This window comes from Passer domesticus, chromosome 2, assembly GCF_036417665.1.
Source record: "Passer domesticus isolate bPasDom1 chromosome 2, bPasDom1.hap1, whole genome shotgun sequence".
NCBI classification, from domain to species: Eukaryota; Metazoa; Chordata; class Aves; order Passeriformes; family Passeridae; genus Passer; species Passer domesticus.
The window spans coordinates 800,457-813,992 of record NC_087475.1 but is presented as its reverse complement, the minus strand read 5'-3'; the positions used below and the strand labels follow the sequence as shown (position 1 = coordinate 813,992).

Here is a 13,536-nt window from a genome sequence, read left to right as displayed (position 1 = left end):
CAGGGGCTCTGAGCTCTCCTGGAGCTTCTCCTCTCCAGGTGAGCACCCCCAGCTCTGCCAGCCTGGCATCAACTCCTTTATCCCATTTCACAGCAGGATCAGGAAGGACAAGGACAAGGCACCACACAGACCCTGAATTCCTGATTCCTTTCTCACCAATGCCAAGTGTGAATCCCCGAGGTGCCCCCAGCACTCCGGGGTGGCAGGGGCAGTGCGGGTGATGCAGGACTGGTGTCCCACCCACCCCAGTGCTCCCAGCCCACGCTCCCAGGCCGTACCACTGAGGGCAGTCCTGTGGCACTCGGGGACACTTGGCTGCCCTTCCAGCAGGTGACCTGAGTAGATCTTCAACCGCACGCGAACGCTGAAGCAATAAAGTGTTGACTCCTTCAGATTTCCAAGCTGGAATAGTGTCTTGCTTTCACTTAGCTTCTGTTGGAAAGACACACACAACAAGAAAGGTGTTACTGTAAAAACCAGACCGGTTTCCAACACAAATATCCCTCCCCCATTTAAATTTCTCATTCAAGAAACCCAATTTTGTTTTTTCCTCGCTCAGCTTTCCCAAACAACAGAAGCAATGGAATATTTCAGTTTTTCTGGGAGTTTTGATGCATCAGCTCCTGCAGGAGCAAAACACAGAGAAACAGAGGGGAAAAGGAAACCACTCTGACTCCTTTCCTGGCTCTCAGCTGAAGGTGTTGTGTGTGTGAGAAAAACACACAGTGCTGCAGGCAGGAAGGAAGTGGAGGTGATTTACCAAGGACCCTGAGGCAGAAGGAGGCTGTAAATAATTTTTTTTTACTTCTGTTTTTCAGATGTCTGACTTCAGATTGATGTCATTTGAAGCTTCCTCTTTTTTTTTAAGCCTGACTTAACACCTCCCCTGCACCTCTGGGTGTCCAAACACAGTTCCCAGGCAGCAGCAGGAGCACAGGATGATCCCAAAGCTCTGAGCCTCAGGATGAACAGGGATGATCCCAGCTCACCCCATCTCCTCCTCTCCCTGGCCTGGCTCAGGCACACCAGGCCCAGCAGCTGCTCCTGCAGCTCCCAGCTCAGCAAGGAGAAGGGACTTCCCAGAGCTTCCCAAACTGCCTGGGAAAATGTGGGATCCACCTTTGGCAGCAGTGCTGTCCCCGCACGTGCAGAGGGGTTTAATTCCAAACAGAGGAAGGAAGTTCCCAAGTTTGGGAGTGCAGCAATCCTTGAGCCCAGGCCAGAGCCCTTTTCCCCACAGCCCCCGTGGTGACCCTTGCTGGACACAAAATAAACTCATTTTCTGCCCCCACTGCTGTCCTGCCAAGGGACACTGACTCCCAGCCCTCAGCCCCCAGGCACCAAGAAGAAATTTGAGAGAATTCTTACTTTTTGTGTGGCACTGGTGCTGTTCTCCCAGTAGGACACGAGGTACTGGAGGAGGTCCCCAGGCTCGGGGGAGAAGGGGGGGCTGGCACTGATGAGCAGAGAGTCGGGGCTGGCACTGACATTGTTCACCCTGGGGGGGCCCAGAATGGCTGGAAACAAACACAGAGAGCAGGGAAACCCTGGGGGGCACAGCTGCCTCCAGCCCCACACACCCCCAAATCCCTGGGGCTGGCAAAGCCCTCCCAGCCCAGGCAGTGCCAGCTGTGCCCCATGGCCACCTTGTCCCCAGCCCAGAGCACTCAGTGCCACCTGCAGGGGACACCTGCAGGGATGGGCACTGCCAAGCTCCCTGGGCAGCCCCTGCCAAGGCCTGAGCACCCTTTCCATGGGCAAATTCCTGCTGCTGGCCCAGCTGAGCCTGCCCTGGCCCAGCCTGAGGCCGTTCCCTCTGCTCCTGTCCCTGTTCCCTGGAGCAGAGCCCGACCCCCCCGGCTGTCCCCTCCTGCCAGGGACTTGTGCAGAGCCACAAGGGCCCCTGAGCCTCCTTTGCTCCAGCCTCAGCCCCTTCCCAGCTCCTCAGCAATTCTCCAGCCCTTCCCAGCTCCTCAGCAATTCTCCAGCCCCTTCCCAGCTCCGTTCCCTCCCCTGGACACTCTCAGCAAACACCCCAAATAGCTCTTGCTCAGGTAAAGGCAAGCATCTCCTCACCTACTTTATGCATTTACAAAATTTCCTTAACTTTTCCTGGAAATTCAGTAAATATTAACCAACAGCTGATGCTCTGAAATGTCTCAGTTTATCTGCAGGGACTGGCCATAAAATCATGATATTTTCCTTTGCTCAGCTTGCCACACCTTCTGTGCTCCCCAAAACCCCACTGTTTGGGCCATAGATGGAAAGAGCAATAATGAGTTTTCCTCTCCTTGCTTTGATGTCTCCATGTGTCCACCAGGATAAGCATGGTGACCTCTTTTTGTGAAGTGCTCCAAGGTGTAAGTCATGAAAATACCAACAGAATGCTGTCAGCAGTTCTCATTAACAGCAAAAATCACTCCTTGCATGCACCAGCTCCTCACTGTGCCTCAAATCCAGTGACTCTGATCCAGGCATTGAGGGAGGAGCCATGGATTTGGTTTTTGGGAACTGATCTCTGGGGCAGTGACACAAGAATGACCCAGAATGTTCCTCCTCTCCCCCCTGTGCTTTGTCCCACACTCCCATCAGCTCGGTGCTGCCCCAGCCTCCTGAGGATCCCACTCCCAGTCCTGCCCCACAGCCTGGGGATTTCTCATTGTTCCATGCAGGATTCAGGCATTTCCTCACTCTGCTGCCAGAGAAAATCCAGATTTAGAGCCAGGGCAAGGATCAGACTCTGGAGCCTGGACTGTGACTGCCCCTCAGCAGGTCGGGGACATCGGGGACTGCAGAGCCCAGAAATCCCTTCCCTGCTAGGTCCCATTTCAAAGGTGCTTTTTAACCTGAACATGGACATCTTCCTAACCCTCAAACCAAGCCCAGCAAGGCAGAGAGCAGATCTTAGAGCAGCAGCACCAAACCTGCTCACACAGAGGGGCTGGGGCTGCCCTGGATCCCTGGCAGTGCCCAAGGCCAGGCTGGACACTGGGGCTGGAGCAGCCTGGCACAGGGGAAGGTGTCCCTGCCATGGCAGGGTGGCACTGGGTGGGATTTAAGGTTCTTCCAACCCAAGCCTTTTGTGATTTAAAGTGTGGCCTTCACACTTCTACACTATAGTGTAAACAATTCATATTTCTCTGAACAATTCATACTTCTCTGAACAATTTCTATTTATCTGAACCATTTATACTTATCAGGACAGATTACATTTATCACAACTATTTCTATTTATCAGGACACTTTAGAAAATTTATATTTATCAGGACACTTTTTGTTTATCAGAAAAGGGATCTGTCCAGCAGAAAGAGATGATTTAGCCTCAGACTGCCACAAACCCGAGAGTTTGTGGTGTGTGTGTGGGCAGAGCTAAGTAAGGAAATGAGCACGTGGAAAATCCTCCAGCAAAAGAACCCTGGGGCTCTTTGAAGGCTCAGGCACCCCAGGAGGCTCAGGGGATTCTCTGGTGACACCCGAGGGAGCAGAGCAGAACCAAACCCTGGGGAGGCCTCGCAGCCTTTGTGGACAGTAACAGCTCAATCCTCTTGATACCTTTAAGTTTCTCTGTTCTGTTTTGGTGTGCAGCTTTTAGCTTTATATTAAGTTATAGTAAATTATATTAAGCTTTGTACTATCCTTTTTACTAGGATCTTTTCACAGGGTGGTGAAGACAAAACTATCCCATTCTAGCTGGAGACTCAAGGACAATCTCTTCCAACTTCAGGCCCAAAGCACAAACAACGTGAAAAGAGGAGGGTGGGCAAGCGAGCAAGGAGCATGAAACTTCATCATTTGAAGCTATTAATTGGACAGTTAACTGTATGCAAATGGACTAAAACTTATAAAAATGGGAGATCTCATAACCGAGCCCTGTTTGATTCCATCTTGGAGCCACGACTGTGGCTGGGGCTGCCCTGGATCCCTGGCAGTGCCCAAGGCCAGGCTGGGCACTGGAGCAGCCTGGCACAGGGGAAGGTGTCCCTGCCATGGCACTGGGTGGGATTTGGGTGGGTTTTAAGGTCCCTCCAGCCCAGCCTGGCATCCCATGGCCACACACTATTTATGTTACATTTAGAACTGAGTCACTCCCCCTGCCAGCCCCCAAAAGACCCTTCAACAAGCATCCCCTTATTCCTCCCACCTCCCCAGCCTGCCCCGCTCCCCGAGGCACCCAGCCCCGGCAGAGCCGCCCCGGGGAGCCCAGGGGAGGCAGTGGGCAGCACTCACTGTTGCTCTGTGCCACGAAGGGCGGGGTGAAGGCCCAGGGCGAGGCCCGTGTGCCCAGCTCGGCCCGCACGCGCAGCAGCACGGTCCAGCGCCGCCGCCGCAGCTCGGGGGGGAACCTGCACCACGTCCGGGGGCTCTGAGCGCAGCCCATCCCGCTCCAGGCGTCGTAGGACCTTCTGCAGGGCACAGCAGAGAGCTCCCCTCAGCTGCAGGGCAAGGGTGGGCTCTGCCACCAGGGTGGGCTCTGCCACCTGTGTGGGCTCTGCCACCTGGGTGGGCTCTGCCACCTGGGTGGGCTCTGCCACCAGGGTGGGCTCTGCCACCTGTGTGGGCTCTGCCACCTGGGTGGGCTCTGCCACCTGGGTGGGCTCTGTCACCAGGGTGGGCTCTGCCACCAGGGTGGGCTCTGTCACCTGGGTGGGCTCTGCCACCTGTGTGGGCTCTGTCACCTGTGTGGGCTCTGTCACCTGGGTGGGCTCTGTCACCTGGGTGGGCTCTGCCACCAGGGTGGGCTCTGTCCCTGGTGTGAGGGGTTACACTGTGAGCCACAGGGAGGTTTGGGAACAGGGTCCGTGTTTGCCTCTGGAAGGGTTTTCACAGAGCTCACAGAATGACCAGAGGCTCCTAGGCCAGAGCAGCCTGCCGAGCCCAGAGGACGTTCGGGTGCACGTGGTGAACACCAACTTCACCCTGAGCTGGCATTTCCAGGGCACTGAGCCCGGGGTGACGTTCTCAGCACAGTTCCAGTGGTGAGTGCCAGCCCTGGAGCCAGCCCTGGCTGCTGGCACTGGGGTTACAGGGCACTGAGCCCGGGGTGACATTGTCACACAGTTCCAGTGGTGAGTGCCAGCCCTGGCTGCTGGCACTGGGGTTACAGGGCACTGAGCCCAGGGTGACATTGTCACACAGTTCCAGTGGTGAGTGCCATCCCTGGAGCCAGCCCTGGCTGCTGGCACTGGGGTTACAGGGCACTGAGCCCAGGGTGACATTGTCACACAGTTCCAGTGGTGAGTGCCATCCCTGGAGCCAGCCCTGGCTGCTGGCACTGGGGTTACAGGGCACTGAGCCCGGGGTGACATTGTCACACAGTTCCAGTGGTGAGTGCCAGCCCTGGTGCCATCCCTGGCTGCTGGCACTGGGGTTAGAGGGCACTGAGCCCGGGGTAACATTGTCACACAGTTCCAGTGGTGAGTGCCAGCCCTGGTGCCATCCCTGGCTGCTGGCACTGGGGTTAGAGGGCACTGAGCCCGGGGTGACATTGTCACACAGTTCCAGTGGTGAGTGCCAGCCCTGGCTGCTGGCACTGGGGTTAGAGGGCACTGAGCCCAGGGTGACATTGTCACACAGTTCCAGTGGTGCCATCCCTGGTGCCAGCCCTGGCTGCTCCTGCTGCTGGCCCAGCTTTGTCTCATTGCTGGGGACAATCAGGTTTTTTGTCACACAGAGCTTGCTGCTATTGCTGAGCCACCAGCAGGGCTCTTGCAGGAGATTTGCTGGCACACTTAGAAGTGGAATTTAGGATTATTTCCAGAATCCCAGAATGCCCAGGTTGGGAGAGCCCTTCCAGCCCATGGAGCCCAGCCCAGCCCCAGCAGCTGAGCTGAGCCCTGGCCCCCAGTGCCACATCCAGGCTTTGTTAAACACCCCCAGGGATGGGCACTGCACCCCCTCCCCGGGCAGCCATTCCAGAGCTTTATCCCCTTGCTGGAAAAACTCTTTGCTGCTCCCAGCCTGGATTCCCTGGGTGCAGTGCAGGCTGTGAGCTCTGGCTGTGCCAGTGCTGCTGCAGACAGAGCCCAGCCCCAGCTGAGCACAGGCACCTTCCAGGAGCTGGGCAGGGTGAGGAGGGCACCCCTGAGTCTCCTTTTCTGCAGGGGAGCACCCCCAGCTCCCTCAGGGCTCCTCTCAGGGTTTGTGTTCCCAGCCCCTCTCCAGCTGTCCCCTCTGGCCGTGCTCAGTGTCCCCAGGTCCTTCCCAAGCTGAGGGGACAGAGCTGGGCACAGCACTCTACCAAGGTCATTGACACAGAAACCAAAAAAGAAAGAAAGAGAAATAAGAGAAACCTGCAACTGCCCATCCCAGTGAGCACTTTGTTTGTCTCTCATGACCAGTGAGCAAAGTGTAAACTTGTGAGTTTTGTAAGAATATATAAAAAGCATGCATGCTAGAATAAAAACAGATTGAAGCCTTCTGAAAATGGAGTGTGTGCCTTTGTATTGTCTCCATCTCAACTAGGACATACCACCATCTGTTGAAACCAGGTGGGGCAGTGCTCTTTATCTCACCTATGATTATTATCAATGGCAGGCAAAGATTTTAAGGTGATTTACCTGCCCTTGAAAAAGGGATATTTTGATTGGGCATGGCAAAAATCAGAATATTTACAAATTGCACTATTGAACTTCTCAGGTGTTTGCTCTTCATTCACTTTCCAGGCTGTAGCCAGCAAAACTGAGCTTCAGAGAAAAACCCATGTTAAGTGCAGTGCCTTTAAATGCTGTAACATTTACTGATGGCTCTGGGGAAACACACAAATCAGCAATAACATGGCATGACCAAACAACTAAAGCATGGGAATCAGACATCCAAACACTCAAAGGTTCTCCTCAAATTGTTGAACTGGCAGCTGAAGTTAGAGATATCCCTCATAACTCCAGGGGACATCCTCTGATAAAGGGCCAGCTGTTAAAAACAGGTGGGGCAGTTTTCTTTATCTCTTCCACAACCCATCCCTCACAACTTTGGGGAAATATCTTCTGTCCATGGCCACTGAGTGTCCCTGCAGGGCTGATCAAATTCCAGCATCCCATGGGGAGATGCTCTGCCCAGGGCAGGAGCCAAGCATTCCTACCTGGATACAATCTGAGCTTTGGGACACCCCAGCAGCCTTTGCCCACTGCATTCCCAGAGGAGCAGCTTTCTCCTGCCCTGCATTCCCAGAGGAGCAGCTTTCTCCTGCCCTGCATTCCCCCAGGAGCAGCTTTCTCCTGCCCTGCATTCCCACAGGAGCAGCTTTCTCCTGCCCTGCATTCCCACAGGAGCAGCTTTCTCCTGCCCTGCATTCCCAGAGGAGCAGCTTTCTCCTGCCCTGCATTCCCACAGGAGCAGCTTTCTCCTGCCCTGCATTCCCAGAGGAGCAGCTTTCTCCTGCCCTGCATTCCCACAGGAACACCAGGCCCATCTCCAGCAGCCCTGGAGCTCAGAGGAAAGCTCCCCCCTTGTGCAGGATCCCTGCTCCAGCAGAAGCACAGCTGGCACTGCAGGAGGGCTGAGCCCCCATGGGATGGGACTGTGCCCCCACCCTGACACACAGGGGGTCAGCTCCTGCTCTAATTCTGCCAGTGCTGCTTTGTATTCCTGCATTTTTATTTTATTTTTCCTGATAAAGAACTGTTATTTCTATTCCCATATCTTTGCCTGAGAGCTCCTTAATTTCAAAACTGTAATAATTCGGAGGGGAAGCGATTTACATTTTCCATTTCAAGGGAGTCTCCTGCCTTCCTTAGCAAACACCTGGCTTTCAAACCAACACAACAACAAACCAAGAGCAGGGCAGTGCAGCCACTGGAACAGCACACCCCCTGCCAGCCAGTTCTGGTGAGATAAGAATGTGTCACACAGCTCTGGCTTCACGTGGGTTAAACAAACCCTGCCAGGGCCCACACCCAGCCCCTGGGGATCTGGGGAAATTTAAATTGGCCAGAGAGAAGCAGGAAAGGCTAAAATTGTGTGCAGCATTTCTGGGTGTCCTCAGGGCTTCGATGTCTCCTCAGCTCAGAGGACACGTCATGGCCCAAGGGCCTGTCACTCACCAGGAGCTGCTCTTGGAGAAACATAAACCCATCTGTGATAAAAAACGTCCTTTCATTTTGTGCTTATTCATTTTCAGCGTTTCTGGGGGTTTTAAAAGCAGTTGTTATCCTGGATTAGAACAAAGCGAGTTGGTTTAATTCACTATTTACTCACGTTCTGTACTGGGCTGTGTACAACACTGTGCCATTCTCCACTGGCACAGGAGACCACCTCAGCAAACTCTGGAAGTTGTAGGAATAAACCTCCACATTTTCAGGGGCTGGTAAGGGGGGAGAAGTTTCTAAAGGAAGAAGAGGAATAAAAAAATTATTGAAACATTCCAGTAACCAAATTTCGGTCTCCAAATTCCATCCCCATGTGTTACATTTTCCCTGCTTTGCAGGTAAAACCATTTCCCCTCCTTCTCCTTCTGTTTTCAGGGGTACGTTCAGGTGGGCAGGCCCTGGCAAAAATCCCACTGGGTGGGATTTATGGTCCCTTCCAACCCAAACCAGTGTGGAATTCTGTGTGTATCCATGAATTCCAACTCCCCGTTTTTTATTCATTCCATAAAGAACATAAAGCTGAAAGTATCAAGCCCAGCACAAAACCACAAACCCCCACGAAGCCATAAATGAAGGTCCCAGAATCCCAGAATCACCAGGGCTGGAGGAGCCTCCAGGATCACCCAGCCCCACCAGCACCACCCCAAACCCTGTCCCCAAAGCCACATCCAGACTCCTCTGGGACAATCCCAGTCACTCCAAACCTGCCTGGGCAGCTCAGCCCAAGGCCTGACCACTCTGCCAGGGAAATTTTCTGTCCCAGTCTCCAACCTGAGCCTCCCCTGGTGCCATTTGAGGCCATTTCCTCTCCTCCTTTCCCTGTCCCTCCTGGCAGGAGCTGTGCAGAGCAGTGAGGTCCCTCCTGAGCCTCCTCTTCTCCAGGCTGAGCCCCTTTCTTCTCTTCACAGCACATCCTTTTTTTTTCTGGAAGGTTTTCCATCCCTTCCAAGGTATTCCAGCCCCTCCTCTGCCCAGTGCTGATCACAGCAGCTGATCTGTTCTATCTGCACCTCACATTTACCTCCCAGCACAACCCAGGGGGGCACCCTGTGCCAGCCCTGCCCACCCTGCCAGGAACAATTCCTCATTGCCAAGATCCCATCCATTGCTGCCCTCTGGCACTGGCAGCCATTCCCTGGGTGCTGTCCCTGCAGGCCTTGTCCCCAGTCCCTCTGCAGCTCTCCTGGAGCCCCTTCAGGCCCTGCCAGGGGCTCTGAGCTCTGCCTGGAGCTTCTCCTCTCTTTTTCCCCCCATCTGCCTCCTGCTGACCCTGAGATCATTCCAGTGAAGCCTTCCAGGAGCCAGCTGGAAAAATAAAAAAAACCCTTCAGGAAGACGTGGTGGCCCTGAAGAGCCTCTGGTTGTGCCAGCTTGGGAGGTGATTTCACAGGCAGGAAATGGCAGGAGCTCCGTGGGTGGGGAGGGCCCCAACCCAGGGGTTTGCAACCACTATCAGCCTCCAGCTCCTGCCAGGAGGGACAAACCACAGGGAAGGACAGGAAAAGGACAGACTGACAGCCCAGGACGGGGAGGAGGAGCTGCCAAAAACATGGCCAAAAAGGGACAGAGGCAGGCCCCAGGCAAAGAGGAGGGAAATGGGGGAGGGAGAGAGGAGGAAGGGCTGAGGAGGAGGGAGCAGCTGGAGGCAGGCAGGAACAGCAGGACCAAAACCTCTGCAGGACACCGCGAGGCTCCAGGGCCAGGGATGTCCCCTGGAGCCTGCAGGGACCAGCAGGGAGAAAGGTTTTCCTTCTGCACCCGGTGTGCTTCTCTGGAGTGACCCCTCACTCCACGAGAGTCACAGAACCAGGGAATGGTGGGGGCTGGAAGGGACTTGAGAGATCACCCAGTGCCACCCCTGCCATGGGCAGGGACAGCTCCCACCACGCAGCCTGACAAAGAGCCGTGACAAAATACCCCACATCACAGCAGGGAATTTGTAACTGTGAAGAACAGAGTCTCCTAAGACACAGGCAGTTCATTTTTACATCTACCAGATCAGAAGACCAAGCATGTGAGTCAAATTGTGGCCCGGGCTTCCTTGGAAATGTGGGCTCACAGTAAAAAGTTTGTGGTTTTTTGATTTCTACACCAAGTAGCGTTAAACCCTAAGTCCAAAACACCAAATAATGAGTTGAGCTCCAGGTTTCCAAGAAAAGCTGTGGCTGCCCCATTCCTGGAAGCATCCAAGGCCAGGCTGGAGCAACCTGAGACAGTGGGAGGTATCCCTGGCCATGGCAGGGGGTGGAACAGGGTGACCCTACACGTCCCTCCCACGCCAAGCCAGGCTGAGGTTCTCTCAAAGCTTTAATCAGGCCTGTCAATAATTGCTCACAGGCCTGTCAATAATTTCTGACAGGCCTGCCAATAATTGCTCAGCCCCAGCTCTCAGAAGACACACACTGCCTCAGGCCACGCGTGGCTGGTTCAGCTTTGCAAACCTGTGGGAGATTCCTCCCAGCTTCCCAAACCATTCACCTGCCAAGGAAGGCCCCCAGGGAGCCGTCTCTAAACTGGTGAGAATTTTTAACTTCCCAGTCCCACGGATCCTCTCTTGCACTCTCGCTGCTGGTCTGGCACGTGGTGAGGTATCTCACACCATCTGTGCCCTCAGCCCTGTGTCACACACCCCTCCACAGAATCCCAGGAAGCTCTGAGAACCAAACACCACAGGCACCAACTCCCACCACACCTGACAAGCAAAGCAAGAGCAGTGAAGGACAGGGGGAGATGGGAATGAGGAATTGTCCCCTGGCAGGGTGGGCAGGGCTGGCACAGGGTGCCCAGAGCAGCTGGGGCTGCCCCTGGATCCCTGGCAGTGCCCAAGGCCAGGCTGGACACTGGGGCTGGAGCAGCCTGGCACAGTGGAAGGTGTCCCTGCCTTGGCATGGTGGGATTTGGGGTCCCTCCAGCCCAGTCTGGGATCCCTCGGCTGCACACTGTTTATCTTGCATTCAAAAATGAGTCACTTCCCCTTCCAGCCCCAAAAACCATCGCAGAGCTCACCAAAAACACTGCAGAGATTATGAAAGACACTGCAGAGCTCACCAAGAACACCCCAGGGCTCATCAGCCCTCTGAGGGCTGCCACGAGGCTGAGGAGCTGCTGCCTCAGCACCGAGGGAAATCTGAATTTCTGTCAGAGCCCTCCCTCACAGGGCAGGGACTGAAATCACACACTCGACTTCCTACTCACCTCCAGTTTGTATGGCCTAAAATAACAACAGGAGCACTTCAAACACAGCACCCCCCAAACCCCAAACTCCCTCAGCCAGGGGAGGACAGAGAGCTCCCATCCTTCCTGGCAGGGGTTTGCACTGGGCTGGCTCTTTCAGAGCAGCAGCCTAAGGAGGCTCAGATTGTTTTTTCCTGCTGTGCAGAGCGGTCGGGGTATTTCAAACCACGAGTCAGAACTTTCACACAGCAGAGTGTGAAGCCACAATCACAGCCAGTGAAAGCAGCTTGGCTGGGGGACCCACCCGTGTCCCAGCTCCCGCTGCTCCTCAGGGATTCCCAGTCCCTTCCCCTGCATCAGCCCCAAAAATCAGTCTGGCAAAACAGGAATCTGGGCTCTGGGGGATTTTGTGGGGACTTTTGCTGTTCCAGCCCACCAAAGTGGCTTCTCAGGGATAGTGCAAGGTTCCTATCCATGGCAGGGGGAGGAATGACACCAGCTACAAGGTCCTTCTTGATCCAACCTATTTTGGGATTCTGGGATTCCCAGAGCTGCCTGGGAAGTCCCTTGGCAGCTGCTGGGATGAAGCTGAACAATGCTGACTGCAGGAGGCTCTGCCCTGCTTTGCCTCAGCCCAGCCAGTGAGTCTGGAGCCGCCAGAGAGCCCCACAGGGCTCAGCAGGGTCAGCCAGCCCGTGGCCACCACGGGGACACGGGACATGCTGAACTCACGGGGAGCCCGAGTGCCAGAGCGAGCACCACATTCTGCACACAGCTTACTCCATCGTGGACTGGTTTTGATTGGGATGGACCTTAAACCTTATGTGATCCCAGCCCTGCCATGGCAGGGACACCTTCCCCTGTGCCAGGCTGCTCCAGCCCCAGTGCCCAGCCTGGCCTTGGGCACTGCCAGGGATCCAGGGGCAGCCCCAGCTGCTCTGGGCACCCTGTGCCAGCCCTGCCCACCCTGCCAGGGAACAATTCCTCATTGCCAAGGTCCCATCCATTGCTGCCCTCTGGCACTGGCAGCCATTCCCTGGGTGCTGTCCCTGCAGGCCTTGTCCCCAGTCCCTCTGCAGCTCTCCTGGAGCCCCTTCAGGCCCTGCCAGGGGCTCTGAGCTCTCCTGGAGCTTCTCCTCTCCAGGGGAGCACCCCCAGCTCTGCCAGCCTGGCTCCAGAGGGGCTCCAGCCCTGGGACACACCGGGAGCTGGGAGTACAGAGCTGGAGCCTGCAGAGCCATTTCCACCAAACCCGAACCCAAATCGCCTCCATTCATACTTTTAAGCAGCCTTCAATGGGAAGTGCCGCCTCCCAAACCTCCGCCGGGCCACGAGCTCCGGACGGTGCCCACAGCCGCACAGCACGGCCTGCGGCCCGGCCCGGGCTGCGCCACAGCGGCGGGCGGGAGCAGCACCGGGCCGGGCCGGGCCGGGCCGGGCCGGGCAAAACCGATCCCGGGCTGGGCAAAACCGATCCCGGGCTGGGCAACACCGATCCCGGGCTGGGCAACACCGATCCCGGGCCGGGCCGGAGCGATCTCAGGCCCGGGCTGAGCCCGGCCCGGCCCCAGCGGCTGCGGCGGCTCCGGGCCCGGAGAGCCGCGGGGGAAGGCACAGGGGACAGCGGCACAGGCCCCGTGAGGCGACCGAGAGCGCGCCGCGGGCACCGAGCCCCGCAAACACCGAGCCCCGCAAACGCCGAGCCCCGCAAACGCCGAGCCCCGCAAACGCCGAGCCCCGCAAACACCGAACTCCGCAAACACCGAGCCCCGCAAACACCGAGCCCCGCAAGCGCCGAGCCCCGCAAACACGGAACCCCGCAAACGCCGAGCCCCGCAAACACGGAACCCCGCAAACACGGAACCCCGCAAACACCGAGCCCCGCAAACACCGAACCCCGCAAACGCCGAGCCCCGCAAACACCGAACTCCGCAAACACCGAGCCCCGCAAACACCGAGCCCCGCAAGCGCCGAGCCCCGCAAACACGGAACCCCACAAACGCCGAGCCCCACAAACACCGAGCCCCACAAACACGGAACCCCACAAACGCCGAGCCCCGCAAACGCCGAGCCCCGCACCCACCTGCGGCCGCGGCCCGCGCCGAGCCCAGCAGCAGCAGCAGCAGCGGGAGCAGGAGGAGCAGCGGGAGCGGAGCCCGGCCCCGCATGGCCCCGCTCGGCCGCGGGTGCCCCCGAGCGAGGCCGGGCCGGGCCGGGCCGGGCTGCGGCGGCCGCACGCTCCGAGCCCGCACGGCCGCGGCCAGCGCCCCGCCTCTGC

At 56.7% G+C, this 13,536-nt stretch overlaps 1 protein-coding gene across 3 annotated transcripts in view; it reads right to left on the bottom strand.

Moving 5' to 3' along the window:
* The window catches only part of IFNGR2 (interferon gamma receptor 2), a 22,384-nt gene extending 8,848 nt beyond the window's left edge, over positions 1 to 13,536 (bottom strand). For 2 of the 3 annotated variants that reach the window (XR_010354076.1, XM_064405249.1), the window contains exons 1-5: positions 13,342 to 13,536; positions 8,194 to 8,320; positions 4,228 to 4,403; positions 1,369 to 1,517; positions 279 to 432 (exon numbers count right to left, since the gene is read on the bottom strand). Coding sequence is in view for 2 of the 3 variants with exons in the window: in XM_064405249.1 (XP_064261319.1) it covers positions 279 to 432; positions 1,369 to 1,517; positions 4,228 to 4,403; positions 8,194 to 8,320; positions 13,342 to 13,426 (691 nt within the window). In the remaining variant the exon portion in view is untranslated. The remainder of the gene's footprint in view (positions 1 to 278; positions 433 to 1,368; positions 1,518 to 4,227; positions 4,404 to 8,193; positions 8,321 to 13,341) is intronic. The other variant, XM_064405260.1, reaches the window with a different exon arrangement.